Source organism: Myxine glutinosa, chromosome 4 (genome assembly GCF_964187855.1).
Source record: "Myxine glutinosa chromosome 4, kmMyxGlut1.1, whole genome shotgun sequence".
Lineage (NCBI taxonomy): Eukaryota > Metazoa > Chordata > Myxini > Myxiniformes > Myxinidae > Myxine > Myxine glutinosa.
Window position 1 is genome coordinate 210,909,019 of NC_136264.1, and position 27,671 is coordinate 210,936,689.

At 45.5% G+C, this 27,671-nt stretch overlaps 1 protein-coding gene across 7 annotated transcripts in view; it reads right to left on the reverse strand.

Moving 5' to 3' along the window:
* Positions 1-18,904, reverse strand: part of LOC137425676 (collagen alpha-3(VI) chain-like) — a 100,729-nt gene extending 81,825 nt beyond the window's left edge. For all 7 annotated transcript variants that reach the window (XM_078776971.1, XM_078776969.1, XM_078776968.1 and 4 more), the window contains exons 1-7: positions 18,789-18,904; positions 13,815-13,845; positions 9,718-10,049; positions 8,906-9,122; positions 6,743-7,047; positions 5,776-6,004; positions 5,586-5,615 (exon numbers count right to left, since the gene is read on the reverse strand). In XM_078776971.1, coding sequence (XP_078633097.1) covers positions 5,586-5,615; positions 5,776-6,004; positions 6,743-7,047; positions 8,906-9,122; positions 9,718-10,049; positions 13,815-13,845; positions 18,789-18,860 — 1,216 coding nt within the window. In that variant the 5' untranslated portion in view covers positions 18,861-18,904. The remainder of the gene's footprint in view (positions 1-5,585; positions 5,616-5,775; positions 6,005-6,742; positions 7,048-8,905; positions 9,123-9,717; positions 10,050-13,814; positions 13,846-18,788) is intronic.
* Positions 18,905-27,671: the final 8,767 nt, after the last annotated feature.

The window sequence follows — 27,671 nt, forward strand, 5'->3', positions numbered from 1 at the left end:
CACTGTCAGCTGTTCTACTCCCCTCGTCAGACCCTCTATGCCCCCCTGTATCCTAGCCGTATTATTCCTCACCTCTTTCTCCATACGCTTCTCACCTCGCTTTACCTCCTCGCGTACCCCCGAGACCTCCTCGCTTACACCTCGTCTTATTTCCTCCCCCATCTCCTCCATTTCTTTAGTAGATGCCGCCCTCATCTGTTCTAATTCATCCCTCTGAGCATCCAATTTACCTTCTAACCCGATTTTCACCTCCTCTATCTGGTTCCCCATCTGTTTGATTTCCCGGGCGGATTGCTCCCCTATTTCCCGCAATTTGCCTTCCATCTTATCTTCTCGCCCCGTTAACCCATTCTTCACCTCTTTTATCCCGTTGTCTAACCTTTCAAATTTATTGTCCAAACCCTCAAGTTTATTTCCCAACTGTTCGCTGGTACCCCTCGCTTCGTCCCTCATTCTGTTTTCCATCCCTTTGAAATTATCGTCTGTTTTTACCATAAAAGCCATCATCTGTTTCATAAACAGGTCCAGATTCATTGGCATCTCGGGCTCAGCTGCTGCGACCATGGGCGTGGCTAAATTTGGTGCCGCTACCACCAGGTGCGCGAGGGCGCCATTTTGCGCACCTGATACCTCCTCAACCACTTCACCATTGTTCTCCTCCTCCATTTCCTCCCTGTGGTCCTGGGTTACCCCTAACCCCTAACCCCTCTTCTAATTCCCCCACCAGCATCCCGCCGCCTTGACTATCCATGGCACGATTTTAAATTTAAGATTTTATAAAACAAAAATTTCGGCCCACTCATAATTTGAGCGCGCTAAGCGCTTCAGGTCCGTATCTCACACCCAGACACCAATTGTTACGGAACCCGACGTCGGCCTATGGTTCCCCTTTGAGGGGGGATTAGTCCCCTCGCTTGTCACTGACCGACGTGGTCCCTGAAGCTGCACCGCGACCTCCGGAAAGGCCGGTGAGCAGCTTCGTTCGTGACCACGGATAAGATGTTAATATGCCGAGCGGATGGCAGCCGCGGCCCGAACTGTTAACAAAGACTAACCCGATTCCTTAACGTTGGCCAAATCGTGCCACAGGTATTCAATGGGGAAAAGACAAAGACGACGGATGTGAAGAAGAAGAAGACAAGAGGTAGGAAATACGAATATGATTTATTATTACTATTTACAACCAAAAGAAACCAAGGAGAAGGAAGGATAATAAAATAAAGGCAGAAAGAGGGACGGACCAGAAGGACACAGTGAAACTTAGCTTACCTATTACAGTCTTACTTAGAAACCCAAGGACAAGACAAAAGACAGACTCCGATCACACTTACACGACTGGGGAATGGAGGCAGGAATGACTGGAAGGAAGAATGGCAAGGTTCAGCTGGGGCAGATGGTTCGGGCTTGATCCCGCACGGGACGTCGGGCTGGACCTCGACGGTCACCGATGCCGCCGATCCTGGTTCCCGTGGGGTAACGGGTTGAAGCTGCCTGGTGGAGCCCACGCTGCCTGGTGGAGTCAACGCTGCTTGTGGAGCCAAAACTGCTGGTTGAGCCAAAACTGCTTCTCTGGCTCACCTCAGGCCGCGTCTCCCTTCTCTCTCCAAGGGCTCGTCTCGACTCATCTGCCGTCTCTGGCGCAACTCTCGGTGGGGGCTGATGCAACGGGTTTTATAACCCCGCCCTCTTGAGCCATACCCACTCATTCTTGGTTGGTCGTAGGGGCTTCTTGGCTCCACCTCTTGATGACGATGGGCGGGCCACGCCCTTCTTCTCCGAGTTGGAGCACATGGGCAATGGCGGCGAATGCAGTTGGCAGTAGAGGCTTTGGGAATGGGGCTTTGGGAATGAAAATGAAAGGGGATCTACCTTATTTCACTTGGTGCAATGGAGAATGTCAACGAGTGGGAACAGAGCCTCAACCTACACAGAATAAGGAAATAACTGTCAACAAGGAGGAAATCTATGATTGGCTAACGTGATTGTATATGACCTAAATAAGGGACGCCCTTTTGACCTTTATACACAACTGGAGGAAGGAGGGTGATATTTTACAATGTACTACACAAAAAAAAAATACAATTCTCATATCCACAATATATATATATATATATATATATATATATATATATATATATGCAGTGTCTGTGTTGTCTTGTCACTGAACTACTCACTCAAACTTTTGTGAAATCCTACCAAACTTCTGGTATGCACCTATCTCTCCCGTGGGTATGTCCTAAGGGTATTTTGTTTGAAAATTTTTGAAAATATTTTTTCAATATTTTTTTGAAAAACATTTTTTTTTTTCAACTTAAATCTTCAACTTAAATTGTTTATAAAATGTAATATCACGGAAATTACAAATACATTTGTGCAATATAATTGTTTGTATTATGATTGATGTAAACCATGACAAAACAGCAACTCAGGTACAGTCATCTAGCTATATATTTACATATCTGGGCAGTGTCTGTGTTGTCATTGAACTACTCCCTCAAACTTTTGTGTCCCTGGTTGTGAAGTGTTTTTAATAACGTAGTGGTGAGGTGTTTTGAATCACGTGGTGGTGAGGTGTTTTGAATCACGTGATGGTGAGGTGTTTTGAATCATGTGGTAGTGAGGTGTTTTAAATTATGTGGTGGTGAGGTGTTTTGAATCATGTGGTAGTGAGGTGTTTTGAATCACGTGGTGGTGAGGTGTTTTGAATCACGTGGTGGTGAGGTGTTTTGAATCATGTGGTGGTGTGTTTTGAATCACGTGGTGGTGAGGTGTTTTGAATCATGTGGTGGTGAGGTGTTTTGAATCACGTGGTGGTGAGGTGTTTTGAATCACGTGGTGGTGAGGTGTTTTGAATCATGTGGTAGTGAGGTGTTTTGAATTATGTGGTGGTGAGGTGTTTTGAATTACGTGGTGGTGAGGTGTTTTGAATTACGTGGTGGTGAGGTGTTTTGAATTACGTGGTGGTGAGGTGTTTTGAATGACATGGTGGTGAGGTGTTTTGAATTACGTGGTGGTGAGGTGTAATTGTCCCAAACTTCCAGTCTGCACCTACCCCTCCTGTATGTATGTGCTGAGGGTTTTTTATTTTCACTTTACAGTCAAAAATGTAAATGTTTCATGATATTTGTTATATTATATCACCTTTATCTATCAATATTGTTGAAACTAGGGCATTGCCCGTACTATATCTATATCTAAAATTATATCCCCCCCCTCTATTTACATGAAATGGTTTGGTCCAAAGCGAACGGCTTGCGAGTGGTGACAATCCCCCCCCTCTATTTACATGCAATGGTTTGGTCCAAAGCGAACGGCTTCCGGAGTTTGGTAAAGAAATCGCCATCGCGTGCACAAACGCGCAGGAAAGCGAATGAATCGCAAATTCGGTTTTATTAGTTTTAAAACATAGTTTAACGCCAACATAGTTTGCAAACGTGAAATAAATGAATACGCTCTCAAATGTGCCATCCGAGGCAGAGTGTGTCCTCCACGTTCGGCACACGCGATCGTTCGCTGCTCTCTGATTGGTTGAATCGTTTTTTGGACATAGCTCGGTAAGTAATTGTCCGATTAATATGAAACCTTGAAAAGGCACATCCTCGGGTCCCCAGCAATATACCTGGCAAGTTAAAAGTATATCGGACCCGTGGTTGTCGAGAAACAGCGGTCACAGACAAACAAACGTACAGACGTACAGACGTACAGAGATTACTGGAATTATAGATAGACTAGGGCATTGCCCGTACTATATCTATATCTAAAATTATATCCCCCCCCTCTATTTACATGAAATGGTTTGGTCCAAAGCGAACGGCTTGCGAGTACGGTGACAATCCCCCCCCTCTATTTACATGCAATGGTTTGGTCCAAAGCGAACGGCTTGCGAGTGGTGACAATCCCCCCCCTCTATTTACATGCAATGGTTTGGTCCAAAGCGAACGGCTTCCGGAGTTTGGTAAAGAAATCGCCATCGCGTGCACAAACGCGCAGGAAAGCGAATGAATCGCAAATTCGGTTTTATTAGTTTTAAAACATAGTTTAACGCCAACATAGTTTGCAAACGTGAAATAAATGAATACGCTCTCAAATGTGCCATCCGAGGCAGAGTGTGTCCTCCACGTTCGGCACACGCGATCGTTCGCTGCTCTCTGATTGGTTGAATCGTTTTTTGGACATAGCTCGGTAAGTAATTGTCCGATTAATATGAAACCTTGAAAAGGCACATCCTCGGGTCCCCAGCAATATACCTGGCAAGTTTCAAGTATATCGGACCGGTAGTTGTCGAGAAACAGCGGTCACAGACAAACAAACAAACGTACAGACGTACAGACAGACAGACAGAGATTACTGGAATTATAGATAGATGAAGATCAAATAGCTGTATGTTGAAATATGTTGAAAAAGTCCACACTTTACATGGGGTGTACTTACTTTTTCACGTGACTGTATATACAACAACAACATGCATTTAAAGGCCATTTTCCCTGCTAGAGCGGGGGTTAGCCTTGCGGTCCCCATGACAATCTTCTCCATTTTGCCCTATTTTCTGCATCTCTCCTTGTTAACCCCCTTGCCCGCATTTCTTCTTCCACCATCTTTACCCAAGTCTTTCTCGGTCTTCCCCGCCCTCTACTTCCTTCTACATTAATTTCCATCACTCTTCTCAACGAGTCACTTTCATCCTTCCTCAACACATGACCAAACCATCTCAACCTGTTCCTCTTCACAGCATCAATCACAGGCTCTATTCCCGTGACTGCATATGAAAGAAAGTTTTTGTTTGTTTGTTTGTCTGCACACGCTAATCTCCTGAACGATGAAAGATAGGAGAAAACCTCTGAAACAAAAAATGTTGGGACGGGCCCCATGAAGGTTATAGGCGAGGTGGCAAGGCCGGTTAAGACAGCCTCGGCCGTGCTGGGCCCATTTTGCAATTAAAAGCTGAGCTGAATTATAGTAGTCAATCTTCTACGGTCGTGAGTAAAAGCTGAATTATAGTAGTAAGACCTATGTACAGAAGATTACATTCATTCAAAAAGAACCTGGGCAACGCCAGGTGCATTCAGCTAGTAAATTTTATATATATGTAGAGATAGAGATAGATAGAGAGTTGACGATGGCGGGAAAGACAGAGAGACACAGAGAGACAGAGACAGAGACAGAGACAGAGACAGAGAGAGAGAGAGAGAGAGAGAGAGAGAGAGAGAGAGAGAGAGAGAGAGAGAGAGAGAGAGAGAGAGAGAGAGAGAGAGAGAGAGAGAGAGAGAGAGAGAGAGAGAGAGAGAGAGAGAGAGAGAGAGAGAGAGACGGAGAGAGAGAAAGAGAGAGAGAAAGAGAGTTTTAATGGAACAAGGAAAGGAGGCTTGGAGGTTTAACAGGCTGATGTCACGATTGTGTTCAGACCAGTTAATCTGGATATAAATTATAGTATTTCTGAAGTGACCAAAGAAGCTGAAGGCAAAACAAGGAGAGCAATGTCCCAGCGGGTTTTCGAACGAAATGACATCTCAAATAAAACAGGTTGGAAAAGCAATACAAATATCACAATAATGTAAAATTTAACTTCCTATTCATCTAATTCTCACCAAATGTGGTCAATGTTGTCACTTTTGACACTGTAAAGTCAAGAAAAGAGCGCAAGATGAGTGCACTGAATGGAACAATATGTAAACAATTGGATGTACAAGAAACAATGGACACTGCAAATTACGACTACCAAACGGGACAACTCAACCTCACTAACACAAAGCAGAACTCCACATCAGCACACATCACCTTTGTGGTCGTACAGTGCCAGGTTGAGAATCTTTCCCTGTAGGTGTGTGAGTAGGTGTGCATGGGACAACTGAAAGTAATATCCGCCGTGGGTCACCATGCTCATGAGCTGAGACAGATTTTCATCCTTGACGCCAACAGCAAAGAGCGTCACCCCATGTCGCACCAACAGCTCTGACACACCTGAGATGTCGTCATCGGCTCGATTGAATGTGATGAGTACGATCGACTGATAAAGGAACAGAGTGCACATTTTGGTAAATATGGTTGAACCGGTCAGTGATGGCGTCATTAACAGGATAGTAGGTATTCGGAATAAACTTTGCAACATTTGCAATACCTCGCTTATTAATTTACCAAATATTCAGAATATGGACCATTTGCACACTGATAGTCTGGTACCTGTACAACTTGAGCTTCTTCAAATTTTTGCTCCCCTTTTCACAACAATAATACCCACAAAACCTTGAAGAGCACGGGTAATTGATGTGAATACACAGGGAAGAGGCAGGATGTTGTGAGATTCTTAATGGCCATCGGTGTTTGTTCCTTACTCACCCGACAAACCTCATCAACCTTCGCTTGTACCACCATCAAATTAAATAAATAAATAAATAAGCACAAAAATACACACCAGTGATGTCCCTGAGCCTGCCCCATTGGGTTTCCTTACTTCTCCTCATCTCTCCACCTCGTCCCCTCACTAAATGAACCTAAGTCGACAAACTGATGGATTTAATGAATGTAGTGTTTATTGAGTACAGGCAGAACAGTACAAATGGCCTCCGCCTGTGTCTAAGATCCTTGTGTACATCGTGGTATAATTTTTTTTTACGTCTTAGATAAGAATCATGCTCTCTATTACAAACACATTCCCTTTCCTGTTTTGTTCATTATGGGGACATGCTTCGGAATACATTTGAAAATCTGCTTCCTTCACTGAAGATACAGTAAGAGGGTAGCTTACCTGGGCCACGTCCTGCTTCTCAGGTGCCAAAACACTGTTCACTGTGAAATCTATGGCTGCGCCTGTATTGGTAAGACCTTCACAAGGTAAACGGTGACCATCAAGCTTGAGTGCCACATCCTCGACACTTTGTGCGATACCCAGAGGGAGCAGAATCTCGGCCTTCTCACAAAACATAACAACGCCCAGACGTACGGGGCCCAAGTTGAATCGATGAGCCATCTGTAGAACGAATGTCTGCATGGCTTTCACACCATCCTCGTGAGCAGAAACATCAAGAAGAAAAACGATTTCAGCCTCGTCATCTGTAGTTGAGAAGACAACCATTTCAAAATGATGTCAGATACTTTTCATAAATGTATCAAAACCAAACAATGGTATATATAGTTACCTCCACCATGGAAGCTGGATGGAGGTTTTGTTTTTACCCGTGTTTGTTTCTCTGTGAGCATGCGTTGTGGACGGATTAGGACGAAACTTCGTGGACAGGTTGGGTGGGTGAGAACAACCAGCCGATTCGATTTTAGTTGAGATCCGGATGCAGATCGGGTGTATCAGTGGGATCCAAAACGGAAAGTGTTCAGCTTGGCCGAGCTATGCGTATGTGCGCCCTCGACCGAGTTCTATTTTATTATATATATTTTTTGTATACAAGATTGAGGCTCGTGTAAGAGCTAACATTAATCACAAAAAAAAAAAAACGGACATAAAAAACATATGATAAAGGGAGCGGGAGACAAGATGGGAAGAGAGAGGGAAGCACACAAGTACAACAGCAGAGAACAGGGACATCGGGAGATCTGTGGGAGGGAGAGGGCTTGGGGGGAGGGGGCAGGGCAAGAGGGTGAGGGGTGTGGGTGGGAGAAGTATAAAACACATGGACACTGCTAGGACATCCAGGAAAGAAGTTGGTATTTCAAAAAAAGTGGATCTGGGGTGAATTAACGGGGGTAGAAAAGATCAAGGTTTTGGATGGGGGAAGATAAGAGATGGTGGTGAACAGCTGTTTTAAAGACCTGGAGGGAGGAGTGGGATTGAAGAGAGTGAGGGAGTTTGTTCAAGAGGCGGGAGAAAAGAGGAATGAAGGAGTGAAGGTGAGCAGAGAGTCTTGATTTTGGCAGTTTAACCATAAGAGGGTTGTAGGCAGATCTTGTGCGACCTGTAGGAATATTTGGGGGACAGAGCACAGAGAGAGCTGGGGGAGCAAGGCCGGAGAGGAGTCGGTAGAAGACAGAAAGTCCACCGACCTGCCTGCGGTGAGTGAGTGAAAGGCCCTCGGAGTTAGCTTCATCGCTGTTCCAGTTCAATTTGGAACCACAATGAATAGCGAATGTGTAGTGAATATTGGTGCACAGAAAATTATTATTTAGAAATCCTAATGGTTTATTAGCAATGGTCGTAATTACGGCGCAAGTGTTTTGGACAAATTTAAGGAAGTCGCTTAAAATTAACAACACTTATGTAATCCCTTTACATTATCCACCAGGGTCCGACTTAGTCAAAAGGTCCATATCACAGACATTTTCATGGACTTAGCACTTCTGTTACTCTACCTTGCTCTCCTGCTGTTATCGACATCAACATTCCGAATGGACACCGCTAGGTCGAGACTGGTAAAGCTCTAATTCTTATTGAGCAATTCCATGCTCTCTGCAGCATTTACTACCTTCATTCGCACACCATGCATTGCACATTCAGGTCAGTGAGACTGGAGCCTATCTCCCCACGTGACCGCTTGAGGTCCCTCATTAAAAAAGAAGAAGAGGAGGAGTGTTGAAAACAAATTGGTTGCATAGTCTTCACACAGCAGTGTTCCTCGTAATAAAAGTAAAAACCCAATATGGCATCATGATGCATGGAAATTATTGATCCTCATCATCAAAGTACGCTTCTCGATGCAAGGGAGAAAACAGTTGTTTGATTATAAGTTTTTGTCGATGTTTGTTGGTGGTTCATTCAAACAAAAGAAGTGAGTATAATTATGCAAGCTGCTTGTGTTGCCAAAGATTAGCAAGTGTTCTAAACTTAATCAAGACGAGATCAAAAAGTGTGAATGCAAACCAACCCCCTGAGTGATGTTTGAGCAATGAGCAATGGTGTATGCCTCGGTGGCAGGGTTGGAATTTTAATTTAAAAATGTATTTAAAAAAAACTACAGCACACCTGGTTGGTACAAAAACTTGTGGAAAGATTTGACAAAGGATTGAAGATCTTGAAATGAACTAAAGCTGCGGACGAGAGTTGGAGAACTCGCAGCAGAAACCAAACTGTTGCTTTCGCTCACTGAGAGGACAGCCAGACGCACACCGAGCGAGTGCAAAATGGTTGCGGATCTTTGAAAGTCATCGTCAGGTGGACCGGTGACCAGAGAGACTACAACCTGAGGAAACAACAGCAGGTACACAAATACCACCCTTTAAAAACTTCTTAAAATTTAATTTGATAAAAAACCTGGAATTCACACAAAATCCTGGTATTTTGGTTTATTAAACAACAGGTAGAATCTTGGTTAATACTCCACAGGAATCTGGTCTATCATCCATGGTATAACATTCTGGTTTATCATCCATGGGATAGCATTTTGGTCTATCATCCATGGGATAACATTCTGGTTTATCATCCATGGACTAACATTCTGGGTTATAATCCATGGGCCAGCATTCTTGTCTATCATCTATGGCCGAATATTCTACATTTGTCATCCATGGACTAATATTCTGATATATTATCCATGGGAAAATATTCTGGTTTATCATCCATGGGATAACATTTTGGTGTATCATCCATGGGCCATTATTCTGGTCTATCTCAATGGGATAGCATTTTGGTTTATCATCCATGGGATAACATTCTGGTTTATCATCTATGGACTGACATTGTACATTTATCATCCATGGACTAACATTCTGAGTTATCATCCATGGTCCAACAGACTGGTTTATATTCCACAACCATTTGCAAATCACCATGCCTACCGTAGGTGACCCCATCTGTAAACGTGATCCATGGCTGGCCACCAGCACGAGTGACCTGGTAAGTTCAAATGCTGTTCCTAAGTTTCGGGATCCACCAAGTTTCTTCATGGCTTTGATCGTGGAAAATATTTGATCCTTGTGTTCAGAGCAGTTCAGAAAACGTTGCACTTGAGCTGGGCCTCCCATCTGGACGATGGCCACATGAGCACTTTCTGAAGTCACATCCAGAGCGCCAACAGCACCAACCAGAAAGTGCTTGAGCAACTGGAAATCATCTTCAGACACGTCTGAAGAGCCATCCACCAGGAAGATGACATCTATATCGTTGAATTCTGCAGATAGACAACTCAAGTATTAGTTTGCGTCTGTAAAGATGTCGGTCTTTCAAAAGCACTGATGGGATGTCGATGAGATGTTTTGATCGAACAAATGCACGAACCAACATTCCTAAGTCCAAATTTCTTGAGTATATAGCAATAATAACAAATTTTACTTCACTGTTCCAATACTTATGGAGGCACTGTGTGTGTATGTACTGTATATATATATATATATATATATATATATATATATATATATATATGTTGAACACTTGGTTCCTTTGGGAAACGATACAGGCTGCAGGTATGACACCCTGATTGGTGATTAAAATTGGAACGAAACATTGTACCATCTTCACAAAGCTACGGTGGCCATATTCTACGAGAGTGTAAAACCAGGCCGTGCGTAGTCATGCCAATGAAACATCATCGCTTGGTGCTCTTTTGTGGTGTATTCTTTTTAAAATCTGATTAAAACATTTTTATGTTATGTTATGTATGCAATACCCAAGAAAGACTGTCGTTTTCTTCCAACGGAATCATAGTAATTGCTTTAGCCATTGTTGTGCAAGGCTCGATGCCATTTATCAACAATTCTGTGGATGAACAAATCGTCGATTTTGCGATCTGTCGACCTGGTACTTCACCGATGTATTTTGGCATCTATTTCATTCTTGTTAGTTATGAAAACGTCGAAGAATAAGAGGTATGGCTTTTGAATGTTTACTTATGACTTCAACTTAAAGTAACTTTTTAAGCATATCATTTTGTAGACATTTGAATAAGCGGCCATTTTCTCCTGTGTCATCCATACGATACTCCATGCCAATGGGTAACTTGGTCTGCCTTCCAAATTTACCGCTTGTTAGCGATAAATACAGTGTTAGTGTACGTGAAATCATAAATGCAGTTTAACTTTAATGTAGGCTGGCAGGATGACCTGGCGGTACGTACACTCACCTCAAAAGCTGCTGGCCTGAGTTTGAATCTCGGCCCAGGTACAAATTGTCCTGACCGCAGCACCATCGCGAGATTGGGCAACTATCAGAACATTCTGCAATCCATTTGGCTCCAAAGGATGCTCAATGGCAGTATAAATGCCTTCCTCATTTTTGGAAGTTTAACAGTTGACAAAGCACAGGAACCTTTCTCTGACGTCGAGGTTTTCTGCGTATCTAATACAAACCGGAAACTTCTTTGTCTCGATCGATCTCGCCTCGTCTGCCATTATAGCAAAAATCTCGGTCTTATTCATTTCCTGCAGTTTATTTGCGAACTAAATTTGCACAGATCTGTAGCACTTTGTTATGAAATTAAAGGTCAGTGTTAGGGTAATGGTTAGGGTGAGCCTCCATTTTCTTGAAAGTTTTGTCATAATTTGAAATAAATTACAAATTTCAAGGAAATTCCCTTTCATTTTAGCTTCCTTTCCCTCATCATGCCCATGAAATGCTAAGCCAAGAGGCAATGTCACAAACCCTTGCCAAAAAAAATCCCTGTTTTTCTCAAAGGAGCTTTTGTGACTTTCCGAAGGTTCATTGCTACTGAACTAGTTTATTCGCTACGTTTGAAGCATTTCCACTTTTTCATTCATGTTTTGAAAAATAAATATTTAGCTTAGATTAATTTGTTTCTGAATGGAAGTGACGTCAAGGAAAGCAGAACGCAAAATTTTGGTGAACAGATTTATTCAACCCAAGGGAATTTGTTGTACAAAAAGGAAAGAGAGCGACTGCTCTTCCCAAATATTATCTTTGTAAAATCAGTCAGATGTGGTTGATCAGGCCCATTGCAATCAGCACAGACAGACACACAATGTAACTCAATGGTAAATAAATAAAGAAACACGGAAACGATTTAAAAAACGGGCATCTCATGCTGGACACGCTACAGGGTTAATAAGGGCTATTTATAGTAACTACGACTTTGCCCTTTCACATTTTGACCCAATTTTTTTTTTTTTTCCATATCTTATTATAATGGAGCAAACGTATATGCTTATGTATGTATGTATCTATGTTTGTGATCAAAACGTCTTCATCTTCTTCTTCAAATATATATATATATATGTATTATATATATATGTATTATATATATATATATATATATATATATATATATATATATATATATATATATATATACAGTATATATGTATATATATACAGTATATATATATATATATATATATATATATATATATATATATATATATATATATATATATATATATATATATAAACCGAAAAACAGTCTGTGAAGCCGTTAAGCGGTGAATCGGTGAGGCGGTGTGACCATAGTATATCTACTAATTATGTACTGTTGGAACAAAAATGCATCCATGGGATGCTGTGCCATCAGTGAGCCTTTCGACACTTTAGACTGTTGAGACTCCTTAGGCCTTTGAAGACCCTTTAAATCTACCAAGACCCTTAAAACCACCAAGACACAAAGACCCAAAAACACCCTGAAGATCCAAAGGACCACAAAGACCCAAAAGACCCCCAAAACCCAAAACACCCTGATGACCCAGAGGACCCCAAAGATCCAAAAGAACCCTAAAGACCCAAAAGGACCCAAATGACCCTTAAAGACCCAGTTGAACCAGAATATTTAGAAGACCCAAAAGACCCCAAAGACCCAGATGACCCAAACGTACCTAAAGACTCATAGGACCCAAAAGACCCAAAAGGACCCTAAAGACCCAGGGGACCAAAAAGACCCCGAAGACCCAAAAGACCCTTAAGACCTAAGACCCATAAGATGCTTTAGAATTTAGATGGATTATACCATCTTGGACCCTTGACCATTTAGTGTTTTAGACCACTTGCACCTTTTTAGAATACAAATAAATAATATAACCAATATTACAAATACATTTGTACAAAATAAATGTTTGCATTATGATTGAACTTGAGTCTCTGTGTTGTCATGATATACACCAGTCAGGTCATTATCCTCAGTTAAAACAGGCCCGTGCCTCCACAGCGACGTGTGGTGAGGGGAGTGTTGCGGCTCGATCCACACTCGTAATCATTATAAGGGGTTGTAAAATATTTGACGACAAAAGCTGAAATGTTCAAAAAAAACGATGGTCTAGACACGCGCACACACACACACACACACACACACACACACACACACACACACACACACACACACACACACACACACACACACACACACACACACACACACACACACACAATACATTGATGGCAGAAGAAAAGAAAGATGAATTTAGTTTCGTGAGAAAGACAAAAGAAAGAGGAGATAAAGTCTTTTGAGAAGAGCGTAGTGAGGAGAGGAGTAGATGCGACTTCAGGAAGTGGTGTGGTGAGGGGAGCTGAGGGGTAGAGAGAAGATGTAGAGGGGACTTCAGGAAGATGTGTGGTGAGGGGAAGGGTAGAGGAGGATACTTCAGGAAGATGTGTGGTGAGGGGAAGGGTAGAGGAGGATACTTCAGGAAGATGTGTGGTGAGGGGAAGGGTAGAGGAGGATACTTCAGGAAGATGTGTGGTGAGGGGAAGGGTAGAGGAGGATACTTCAGGAAGATGTGTGGTGAGGGGAAGGGTAGAGGAGGATACTTCAGGAAGATGTGTGGTGAGGGGAAGGGTAGAGGAGGATACTTTAGGAATATGTGTGGTGAGGGAAGTTGAGGGTATCGGTTAGGGTAGAGGAGACTTTAGGAAGATGTGTGGCAATTATTGACGCACCCTGGAGTAGCATTGAAGTGATAGAACGCGATATGAAGAGAATACATCAAACAAGCCTTACCTTCATCTCCATCAGGGAGCCACGGGATGCTCTGCATGAAGAGGAAAGCAATAGTTAAGATGAATGTTCGACATAAGCACACGTGATCACCACTAATGACATGAGTTGGAACATGTTACGCACATTGTTGTAAGAGAGGTGTCCTGCACAATGACCACTGTTTACCTGACACACCATGGAAACGGCTGTCCCGTGCTGGGGAGAAGGCTCAAATGAACAAGGAGGAAAAAAAAGACGTAAAATGTCACAGTCCCCGTGTTTTTTGTAATTTTTCTGTACGGAGTTAAAGGCCATCAGTCAGCCATCTCTGGTCGGATTACAAAACACAATATTTTGCTCATGTAAACTCTCATGTATTGTCTTTGTGCCAAATTTGAACAAAATCGGACCTTGCATGTCGAGAAATGGTTGGGGACACGTTAAGGTTAAAGTAACAAAATGGCCACGAGTCGACCATCTTGTATCCGATAACATAAAAAATAAATATGCGGTGCACATGAAAATGTAATGACAATAAAATGACATGCATGATGAAAATAAAATGGCATGCGTGTGTAAGCCTTCATTCGATATCTGTGTGCCATGTTTGAACAAGATCGGTAAATGCATGTCCGAGAAATTGGTGAGGACGTTTTCAACATCGGGTTTTTTTCAACTAAAATGGCCGCCAATCGGCCATCTTTGAACACATCATGAAACAAAATGATGTGTATATGTACACCATCATATATTGTCTTTTGCCAAGTATGAACAAAATCTGTGTAAACATGTCCCGAGATATGGTTGTGGATGCACACACGGACGAGACCAAATCCAAAAGCGCGTTTCGGACTAAACCCAATGGTGGCTAAAAACCCACGGTGTACATGTTTATCAACTGGTTCTTCATTATACTGCAGTGTTACTCGGGGCTGGCAGGACAGCCGAGAAGTACACCCACACACACTCGCCTCTGAGATGTCCAGCCTGGGTTCAAATCTCGACCCAGCTATAAACATCCATTCGGGATTCTGTTGTATCACAGGCAAGACGAGGCATCAATGTGCACAACCCTCCAGTTGGGTCCATCAAACGCCCCGTTTTTGAAAAATGTTCTCATATTGATCCAGTCATACTTTTGTTTTGTTACACTACCCCTATGTAGCATTTCTGTGAAATATTTCGGATTTTTCATTTTGTTTAAAGAGAGGCGTCCTGCACACTGACCTTTGTATACTGAATCGAGGCTCGTGAAAGAGCTGACATTTACTTCACAAACAAATCAACCAGACGAACAAAATATATAAAAAGAGGGAGCGGAAGACAAGACAAAGGGAAGCACACAAACACTTGAGAGCACACAACATTTAAGAGCAGGGAGATGTGTGGGAGGGAGAGGGCTTGGGGGGAGGAGGCGTGGGAAGACGGGGGGGGGGGGGGTGGGAGAAGTATAAAACACAAGGACACCAAGGACTTCTAGGACAGAAGTTGGTATTTCAAAAAAGTGGAATTGGGGTGAAATTAGCGGGGATAGAAAAGATCAAGGTTTTGGATGGGGGAAGATAAGAAGACGCAAGGTGGCCATCTTGGATTTTGACGTGGCGACGCAATTTTCAATAGCGTTCTTCCTTATGCCCAGATACACCAACACACCAGATTAGAAGTTGGTACTTCGCTTATTTTTCAAGATATTCCGCTCACAAGGTTCAGACATACATGGCGTCAGACATACATGGCGGCGGCCATCTTGGATTTTGACGTGGCGACCTAATTTTCAATAGGGTTCTTCCATATGCCCAGTTGCACCCACACACCAAATTAGAATTCGGTCCTTCGCTTACGCACGCACACACAGATGGAGGGGAAAACCATAGTCCCCCTTTCACTCCGCGGTGCGTCGGGGGACAAAAATGATGCGACTTTGACTCAGACAACCACTGCGACTTCCACTCAGACGACCACTGCGACTTCCACTCAGGCGACCACTGCGACTTCCACTCAGACGACCACTGCGACTTCCACTCAGACGACCACTGCGACTTCCATTCAGACGACTACTGCGACTTCCACTCAGACGACCACTGCGACTTCCACTCAGACGACCACTGCGACTTCCACTCAGACGACCACTGCGATTTCCACTCAGACGACCACTGCGACTTCCATTCAGACGACCACTGCGACTTCCATTCAGACGACCACTGCGACTTCCATTCAGATGACCACTGCGACTTCCATTCAGACGACCACTGCGACTTCCACTCAGACGACCACTGCGACTTCCACTCAGACGACCACTGCGACTTCCATTCAGACGACCACTGCGGCTTCCACTCAGACACCCAATGCGACTTCCATTCAGACGACCACTGTGACTTCCATTCAGACGACCACTGCGACTTCCATTCAGACGACCACTGCGACTTCCATTCAGACGACCACTGCGACTTCCATTCAGACGACCACTGCGACTTCCATTCAGACGACCACTCCGACTTCCATTCAGACGACCACTGCGACTTCCATTCAGACGACCACTGCGACTTCCATTCAGACGACCACTGCGACTTCCATTCAGACGACCACTGCGACTTCCATTCAGACGACCACTGCGACTTCCATTCAGACGACCACTGCGACTTCCATTCAGACGACCACTGCGACTTCCACTCAGACGACCACTGCGACTTCCACTCAGACGACCACTGCGACTTCCACTCAGACGACCACTGCGACTTCCACTCAGACAACCACTGCGACTTCCACTCAGACAACCACTGCGACTTCCACTCAGACAACCACTGCGACTTCCATTCAGACGACCACTGTGACAACCACTGCGACTTCCACTCAGACAACCACTGCGACTTCCACTCAGACAACCACTGCGACTTCCACTCAGACGACCACTGCGACTTCCACTCAGACGACCACTGCGACTTCCACTCAGACGACCACTGCGACTTCCACTCAGACGACCACTGCGACTTCCATTCAGACGACCACTGCGGCTTCCACTCAGACGCCCAATGCGACTTCCATTCAGACGACCACTGTGACTTCCATTCAGACGACCACTGCGACTTCCATTCAGACGACCACTGCGACTTCCATTCAGACGACCACTGCGACTTCCATTCAGACGACCACTGCGACTTCCATTCAGACGACCACTCCGACTTCCATTCAGACGACCACTGCGACTTCCATTCAGACGACCACTGCGACTTCCATTCAGACGACCACTGCGACTTCCATTCAGACGACCACTGCGACTTCCATTCAGACGACCACTGCGACTTCCATTCAGACGACCACTGCGACTTCCATTCAGACGACCACTGCGACTTCCATTCAGATGACCACTGCGACTTCCATTCAGACGACCACTGCGACTTCCACTCAGACGACCACTGCGACTTCCACTCAGACGACCACTGCGACTTCCACTCAGACGACCACTGCGACTTCCACTCAGACAACCACTGCGACTTCCACTCAGACAACCACTGCGACTTCCACTCAGACAACCACTGCGACTTCCATTCAGACGACCACTGTGACAACCACTGCGACTTCCACTCAGACAACCACTGCGACTTCCACTCAGACAACCACTGCGACTTCCACTCAGACGACCACTGCGACTTCCACTCAGACGACCACTGCGACTTCCACTCAGACGACCACTGCGACTTCCACTCAGACGACCACTGCGACTTCCACTCAGACGACCACTGCGACTTCCATTCAGACGACCACTGCGACTTCCATTCAGACGACCACTGCGACTTCCATTCAGACGACCACTGCGACTTCCACTCAGACGACCACTGCGACTTCCACTCAGACGACCACTGCGACTTCCACTCAGACGACCACTGCGACTTCCATTCAGACGACCACTGCGACTTCCATTCAGACGACCACTGCGACTTCCATTCAGACGACCACTGCGACTTCCATTCAGACGACCACTGCGACTTCCATTCAGACGACAACTGCGACTTCCATTCAGACGACCACTGTGACAACCACTGCGACTTCCACTCAGACAACCACTGCGACTTCCACTCAGACAACCACTGCGACTTCCACTCAGACAACCACTGCGACTTCCACTCAGACAACCACTGCGACTTCCACTCAGACAACCACTGCGACTTCCACTGGAAACATCTTTGCAGCAAACACCCCGGCGTTTATCCCCTACGATACCGAAGTTGATGTCCCTGGCCATTGGACTCAAGCTAACACCGACATAACAGTCCAGCTTCACAAAGGCCATGATTGAATCATATTTTGGTTCGTTGGTTACCTTATTAGCCAATTTTTTTTTTAACTGAACGAACTATTTTCCAATTTTGATCCCACCAACTTTTATCGGCCATTTTTGGAATAAAAATACCTGAATTACTCGAAGAAAGTTTTGTTACTTTTATAAAATTCTAAAAATCTCACATTTAGCCAAAGCAACATATTCGAGGGGGTACCCATTTTTAGCCGATCCTTGTAGAGGGGGGTTGGGGGGGTCGAAACCAAATAAAAAATCTGAAATATTTTAAAGAAATGCTCTATAGGTCTAGTGTAACAAAACAAAAGTTTGACTAGATCAATATGCAAATATTAATTTATACCATGTGGGGATGGACTTTCGGCCAGAGGACATCGTCTGCCAGCAATTATCGTTAGTGGACCTTATAGATCCCAGGGTTTCTCTCGCGAAGTGGAGGCGAGTTATCGCTGGCACACCAACAAATTCCTACCCCGAATGAATGCGAGGAAGGCAACGGCAAACCACCGAGCGTACCCCAACCCGACCAAGAGACTGCCTCGGTAACACGTGATCCATAAAGAGACACGGTGCACTCACGATGATCTAGAATCTAGATGATGATGATTAATAATTAAATAAAACTTCGGATTATTACAAACAAATTAATAAATGTGAATACAGACATGGTCGGGTTGCCTCTTCGTACTTATCCTTCTTACCTGTGTCTGCACCATCAGAATAGCCATGAGGAGGAAGATGCCTGCAGGTCGTGCCTCCATGTCTCGGGCCATGTTGAGCACAAAGATGAAGATGAGAAACTATTGGGGGTTTTAAAGAGCGTCAGGTCACCCTCCCACTCACCTAGCCCAAACTCAACCACCAACAACACGCTCAGCGTCCCCAAGCCAACACCTTGGCTCAGGTGAAACAGCCAAGGTGTTACGTATTACAATTACATAAACAGTTTCATCTTTACCACATCGTTTTATCACAAGGAACATGTTCACACCACACTTTACACTCACCATACACAACTCTCAACGACACCACACTTTATACTCACCACCACTACACAACTCTCAACAACAACCTCACACTACACTACTCTCAACAACAACCTCACACGACACTACTCTCAACAACACCCTCACACTACACTACCCTCAATAACACCCTCACACAACACTACTCTCAACAACCTCACAAGACACTACTCTCAACGACACCCTCACATTACACTACTCTCAACAACCTCACAAGACACTACTCTCAACGACACCCTCACACGACACTACTCTCAACAACCTCACAAGACACTACTCTCAACGACACCCTCACACGACACTACTCTCAACAACCTCACAAGACACTACTCTCAACGACACCCTCACACTACACTACTCTCAACAACCTCACAAGACACTACTCTCAACGACACCCTCACACTACACTACTCTCAACAACCTCACACGACACTACTCTCAACAACCTCACAAGACACTACTCTCAACGACACCCTCACATTACACTACTCTCAACAACCTCACAAGACACTACTCTCAACGACACCCTCACACGACACTACTCTCAACAACCTCACAAGACACTACTCTCAACGACACCCTCACACGACACTACTCTCAACAACCTCACAAGACACTACTCTCAACGACACCCTCACACTACACTACTCTCAACAACCTCACACGACACTACTCTCAACAACCTCACAAGACACAACTCTCAACGACACCCTCACACGACACTACTCTCAACAACCTCACAAGACACTACTCTCAACGACACCCTCACACTACACTACTCTCAACAACCTCACAAGTCCACAACTCTCAACGACACCCTCACAAGACACTACTCTCAACGACACCCTCACACTACACTACTCTCAACAACCTCACAAGACACTACTCTCAACGACACCCTCACACGACACTACTCTCAACGACACTACTCAACGACACCCTCACACTACACTACTCTCAACGACACCCTCACACTACATTACTCTCAACAACCTCACAAGACACTACTCTCAACATCACACTCACACTACTCTCAACAACACACTCACACTACTCTCAACATCACACTTACACTACTCTCAACATCACACTCACACTACTCTCAACATCACACTCACACTACTCTCAACAACACACTCACACTACTCTCAACAACACACTCACACTACTCTCAACAACACACTCACACTACTCTCAACAACACACTCACACTACTCTCAACATCACACTCACACTACTCTTAACATCACACTCACACTACTCTCAACATCACACTCACACTACTCTCAACATCACACTCACACTACTCTCAACAACACACTCACACTACTCTCAACAACACACACACACACACACTACTCTCAACAACACACTCACACTACTCTCAACATCACACTCACACTACTCTCAACATCACACTCACACTACTCTCAACATCACACTCACACTACTCTCAACATCACACTCACACTACTCTCAACATCACACTCACACTGCTCTCAACAACACACTCACACTACTCTCAACAACACACTCACACTACTCTCAACAACACACTCACACTACTTTCAACATCACACTCACACTACTCTCAACATCACACTCACACTACTCTCAACAACACACTCACACTACTCTCAACAGCCTCACACTACACTACTCTCAACAACAACCTCACACTACACTTCACTCAACAACACCCTCACACTACACTTCACTCAACAACACACACACTACTCTCATCAACCTCACACTACACTCAACAACACACTCACACTACACTTCACTCAACAACACCCTCACACTACACTACTCTCAACAACCTCACAAGACAATACTCTCAACGACACCCTCACAGTACACTACTCACCAACACCCTCACACTATACTACTCTCAACATTACACTCACACTACTCTCATCAACCTCACACTACACTCAACAACACACTCACACTACACTTCACTCAACAACACCCTCACACTACACTACTTTCAACATTACACTCACACTACTCTCATCAACCTCACACTACACTCAACAACACACTTACACTACACTTCACTCAACAACATCCTCACACTACACTACTCTCAACAACCTCACAAGACAATACTCTCAATGACACCCTCACAGTACACTACTCAACAACACCCTCACACTATACTACTCTCAACACTACTCTCAACAACACCCTCACACTACACTTCACTCAACAACAACCTCACACTACACTTCACTCAACAACACACTCACACTACACTTCACTCAACAACACCCTCACACTACACTACTCTCATGTATGTATGTATATATGTGTGTGTGTCTATGTATTGTCGTGTGACTGCTCTCAGTTAATACCGGGAACGTCACGGATAGCAAATCGAGCATTATTCGAGGCGTTGTTCAAATACGGATTTTGTATCTACGCAGGGTAGAAGAGAGAAGAAGAAGAAGCGGGAAGCTTTTACCTGTCGGTCCCGCGTGGCAGGACTGGCAGCTCTGATCATGTAGGAAATGAACTCACACGAAAAACGGAATTAAAATGTACAAAAATAAACAAGTTTATTTTGTGGAACCCGAGAACAATGAAAAACACGCCGGTTAAACGGCGAAGAGAAACGCGCCGGTTAAATAAAGGTTCTATATTGGTTCATCCCCACACCAGAGTTACACACAGACGAAGGGATAATTAAATGAAAAGAACCGTTGTGTGATTTATTTAGTGCACTTAGCCTTCGAGCGGCTTGTGGGGTCTCGTCAGGGTCTCCAAAAGTCGTCCGTGGCGTTGGCGGGAACCTCTGGTCGTTGGCACGAAACAGGCCTCCATTGGGGGGAACCTCTCACTCCGCACTGCAAGGCCAGCGTACACTGCTGCGGCTAGCCTCACGTCCCCGCGCGATCGCTCGCGAGGTCACGTACATGAACGCAGGGAAGGAGAATCGTCAGTGCTCCACCGTCTCTCCACCGCCCGTCGTCATCCAGCGAGCAAGGGTCCAGGGTCAAGAACGCAAGGGAAGTCTAGGGCAAACAGAAGGTCCAGTGCAAGAGGGATCCAGAACGAGAAGGGCAAAATGCCGGCCAGCCAATTCTTTTATTGGCCGTCTTGTGACATCAGCTGTCCTCCCTATCAATCAGTCCGTCACCTCTCGACCTCAGAATGTTATTCCATGGTCTTCGCCAATGGGTCCTCTGCTTCCTTCTCGGCCTTCCTTCCACCAACCCGAGGGAAGCTTCTTGCCCCTCCCTCTACCAATTGGCGGCTTCATCCTGCCTCATCTCCCTATTGGTGGTGTCTCATCCAATCGCTGCCCCTCTGGGCGTGTCTATTGTCTGCTTGTCCATGTTTATTCGCCATGTTGGCGGAATGTGTGGGCGCTTCCTGCCTGTACTTCCCTTCTTCCGGTGAGTTTTATGGTGAGAGGGATTTAATTAGTGTGTGCTAATGGGCCTGTCCAGTGTCTATTGGTGTAGTGCCATACGGGACAAAGGATAGATCACACAGGGTAAGACTTACAAGGGATAATTTACCCTTATGCCCTAATCTAGTTAACAAGCCCCGCCCCCTTGTGACGAGGACGAATATACACTTAATCCGACATTCTGGCTAAACAGGTCCTCTATTTATTACATGGGGTGATTCTTCTTCTTCACGACAGTCGGAGCATGACACTGACACAGATCTACCTGATCTATATATCACTCTACCCCAAAATTCATAACACAGCCCCACACCTGGAACCGCAGCCCCTGCAAGGTTCACTGCAGGTGCTACCATTCCAGGCTTAACACTTACTGTCTCACACTTAATTAACCTATGAAATAAATCAGGAGGGTTGTGGGAAGCGAGCCGAAGCTACCTACCTATTCTCCGAAACATGCTACCCCCTTAAACAACCATCACATTTCAAATATGTACAATGATTAGATTAGAAGTTTGGCTCCTGGAGAGGAAGAGAAAAACAACACGCAAAAACCTAACTTCACCACAAAACTTAACCAAACTTGCAAAAATTCGAAAAATTCCAATAAACATTTATACAACCCCTTCCTACAGACCGCGTCCCCCGGTGGATGCCACAAGACTCAACGTTACCTGCGGGGCCATCCCAATGCACCCCAAATTTCCGTGGGCCCTGTCCTGGTGTTACAGGTGAGTGACATGGCTCGGTGCATTTAACACACATTCATTCGACACAAACCATACACATTCATACACATTCCAAAAATCATCACAACACAAAAATCACACAAAGCACTTATTTCACCCCACTGCAGGACCATGGCACAGATGTCATACACATGTGTGTGCGTTTCTACGAGGCAGCGGGGAGGTACCACACAAGTAAGATGGTGGGGCCACTTCAGGCTGTGGTGCCCGCAGTCCCAAAACAAGTCCCCCGACTTACACCTTCTTCACGCCCCCACCCCCTTTACCTCTTGGCCCCGTGACAGCCAAACAGCTCCTTACGCTGTCACCCCGCCGGTGGGGGTCTCCATACACCAGGCTCCGTTGCCTTCCTTGCAGCCTCACGGGTCGCCGGGAGTCTCTCACCCCAGGGCGCCCAAACAGACCCGACCACCAACGGGCTCCAATTTCCAGACACCACTGGCTGCCAGGGGTAATTACTGCAGAGGGGAGCCACAGTCATCCCTCCTCCAGAGCTTGTTCCATACCTGCGGAAACACACACCTTCCCCACCCACAAAATCCACAAAAAAAATTCCTTCCCCGCTGCCATTCAATTCTCCACCACATTTCCCAGAAGATGTCACAAAAATATGTTGCCATGGCCTGCTTCCATTATGTGAAATCCCCATTCACATTTAAATTTCCAAACACATCACAAGAATAATCACTCATACTCAATTTCCAATCCTCACGGCCACATGAAAACACAAAACTTCTACACATAAACAAACGCCACCCACAAGACACTATGTGGCACACATTTCAATCCCTTCACCGGCCATGCCATCACTCTCACCCGCCCCCTACTCCAAATTACAAGTCCCCAATTTCCAAAAGCAAGTACTGAACCCTGGGACAGTAAACATCAAGTCACTCACCTCTACCTTGATGTGCAGGTATTTGCCAGTTGGTCAGGTCCAAAGTGCCATCCACCCTCAAAATCCCAAAATTTATCCCATTGGGACTACCAAACTCACCAAATTGCCTTTTGTCCCATGGTACTGGCAGGTATGTGGATCCGCCTCCAATGGTGACTATCACCACACCACTACATTTGGCTATGACAGCTCCGCACCTCTACCGAGTCTACCATGCAAGGGTCATCAGAACAAGCTGAGCAGCCGAACGAAGGACAACATGGCCCATGAGTTTCCATAAGGGTGCGACCCACCATCCATCCACCCCTGCAAGGAACACAGCTGCTCCAGCCCCAGCTGACCAATGTGGTGAGCACCTGCTACCAACACTGCCATTCCCCAAAAACCTCGGCCCTGGGGGCAACGGTCGCAGTGCGTGGCATCCACATCATGTCACCTGCACCACCCACATCCCCCAGTCCACACAACTGTAACCCCCAGTGCCCACGCACACTTGACCAAGCCAAGGTCTAGTCAACAGCTATGCTCCACCAGGAGACTCACCCAGAAGACATAGTCCCCACACCTCGGATACCCACAGCACCATGATGACCCCCAGACTACCCAACTACATATCCATAACCCCGCGTCCCAAATATCGGCGCAGTCGCCCCCATAGCCAGTTGAAGGCTGTGTCCTGCTACTCTATCAATTTTATTCCAGCCTCCAACACTCTGGTCTAACACACCTGGATCAATAATGGTGCCACCGATGTCAGTGTCCACCACTGCATCACACAAACTTCACCCTTAAATTTACATCTAACCCTCATATTACCCATGTCAAATATTTTTCACAATTCACTAATCTCACCAAAGAAGGGTGCTTTTCCATACACATGCCAGCCGAGCATGGCCCATATGCTCGGCTCGTTACAACTTCCCAATTCCATCCCATGGCTCTCTTCCCAAGCCGAGAGTCCACAAATCACAGCGGATCATCTGTGTAAGATCATTCTCACACCATCATGTTCCACAGATGCTCCAATGGTCGTCCAGTGGGCTATAATCATTCCTGTCCATGCGGTTCGACCCGTGTCCATAGATCAGCACAGCATGGCAGGTCACCACATGTTGGCTGTCCCAGAGTCTCAGGGAGAGGCTGTCAGGAGGCATGCCCGGGTGGTCACCACATCAGGCCATGTTGGCCGTCCACGGTGCTGCCACCAAGGCGTGGCCCCCAACACCTCCCCCTCGTGGTCCTCATAATACGCCATCCCAGGCCTGTGAGAAACCACCTCGGACCCCCCCCCCCACAACCCCCCCCCCCCCAGAGGTCTTAACCCATCTACATCGCCTCACATAGCTCGGGCAGGCCGAAGACATTCCCCGGTACACGTGACTGGCCAGGGTGGAGCAAGAAGCTACCCGCGGATTGGTGGAAGGAAGGCCGAGGAGGAAGACGAGCGCCGATTGTCAAAGGTCACCGAGGATGTCAGAGGCGAGCAAGAAGCGGCGCGCTGATTGGTGGAGAAGCGCTGATGACGTCACGACCCGACGTTAGAAAAATTCAAGAACCGACATTTTGTCTCTTCGTGCCCGCCGCTCTTACCCTGCACTCTTGCTTTCTGACCCTCCTATCTTGCCGTCCACTGGTTCCCTTGTTCTTCTCCCTTGCGCTCTTGTGCTTGGACCGACCGTGTTGAAGACGTCACCGGGAGATGTGCAGAGGCAACGGGAAGAGCCGCAGCCCGGGAACTGCGGTTCTCCGAGCGGATGACGCATGGACGGGCGCAGCTTGCCACTGCAGCGTGACGAGGCCTGGGTGAGCGAGACGCCGGCGAGGCCCAGCAGGGCGTGAACGAGTAGACTGCAGCCTTCTTCCTGCCAAGAACACCGCAGTGTCTGGATGGTGAGTTTGGGGCCGACTATTCCTGACGAGGTTCAAGCCCATTAAACTAAGTGCACACGTAATTTATTTTATCCAGTTTATATTCCCCTGTGTCTGTGTTTCTAAGTCTGGTGAGGGAGCACTCCATTTAGGAACTTAGTTTTACCGTCGCGGTTTTCTTTGTCTCGGCATCCGTTTAATAAACCTTTTCATTATTTTCTGTACATTTATAAACCCAGAGTTATCTTCTTTGCAGGCTTTGGGACCACAGGTAAGCTCTTCAGCTTCCTCTTCTTCTCTTTCCTCCTCGGCGCGCATGTCGTAAGATCTGCATTTGATCAGTCGCCTTTGGAGTTAAAGCTGGGTTTGGCTATCCGTGATCCCTGTGGTGTTCACCAAGGGTCATTGGTTGTTATCTCCATTTGTGGGTTTCAGGAGGTGGAACGGAGTCCTCCCTGGACCCAAAGTATCCACCTCCTCTCCACTAAGGGATCACGGTTAATGGACCAAGTTGTTCAACTTTTTCAGAGTTTTGTTCCAATGGCTCTTTTCAGGATCATCACCGAACCCCGTATTGCCTCCAGTTGTAGTTCATTTGTGGTAATATTCCCGGGGTTGGTTTTTAAAATCTCATTGAGGTTCTTCGTCATCATTCCTGTTGCTCAAATAATCGCTGGTACAATTTTGATGCTCTTCAGCTTCCAAGATCTCTTGACCTCATTTTTGAGGTCCTAGTATTTGGTAATTTTCTTGATTTCTGCGTTGTTAAGGCCAAAATCGCTGAGTGCTGATATCTCAATCATCAATGCTGTCTTTTCCTTTTTGTTCCTCAGTACAATGTCCGGACGCAATGCTTTGTTTTCGATGTTCACACTCAATGGAATCATCAGGTCGTATGTTAGCATGACGTCCTCATTTTCAATGATTGCCCTTGGTTCCTGTTTCCATGAGTTTTCTGGTACTGGGATGTTTACATTTTTGCAGAAATGCCAATGAATCGCTTTGCATACTTTGTTGTGCTGTTGTGTGTAAAGTTGTTGATAATAGTTTTTTGCATCCCAAGAGCAGGTGACTAGTACTTCCTGTTTCTGTCTTGGAGAATCTACACTTGTCTGTCTGGCTCAGTCCCACCATCTTATTAAATCCATTGGTATAGTGTCCTTGATCTTGGATATTTATTATGATTCATTCTCCATCCCAGTTGAACTAAGCTCTTCTTCGAGATTCCAATGAGTCTTCTTTGTCTATCCCCACTCTGTCCAATTATTTTTTGTATTTTCCTGCTGTTTTGTCATTCTCCCAGTTGTTGGTGCATATTTTTTGATATTTATTTTTACATATTTATTTTGTCTTTTTTGTAATTGTTGGGCCTGTATTTATTGCGGTTTCATTTTCCTGTGCGGCATCTTGTATTCACACCTGTTTTTAGAATTATTCTGTGTCTGTCACTTCTGTGTGTCCGACTGTGTAACTTCTGTGTGACGTCTGTTTGTGTAAGTCTGTCTGTCACTTGTGCGTGTCCATCTATCTGTCACTTCTGTCTGTCCATCTGTATAATGTCTGTTTGTGTAAGTTTGGCTGTCAGGTGTGTGTGTCCATCTGTCTGTCACTTCTGTGTGTCC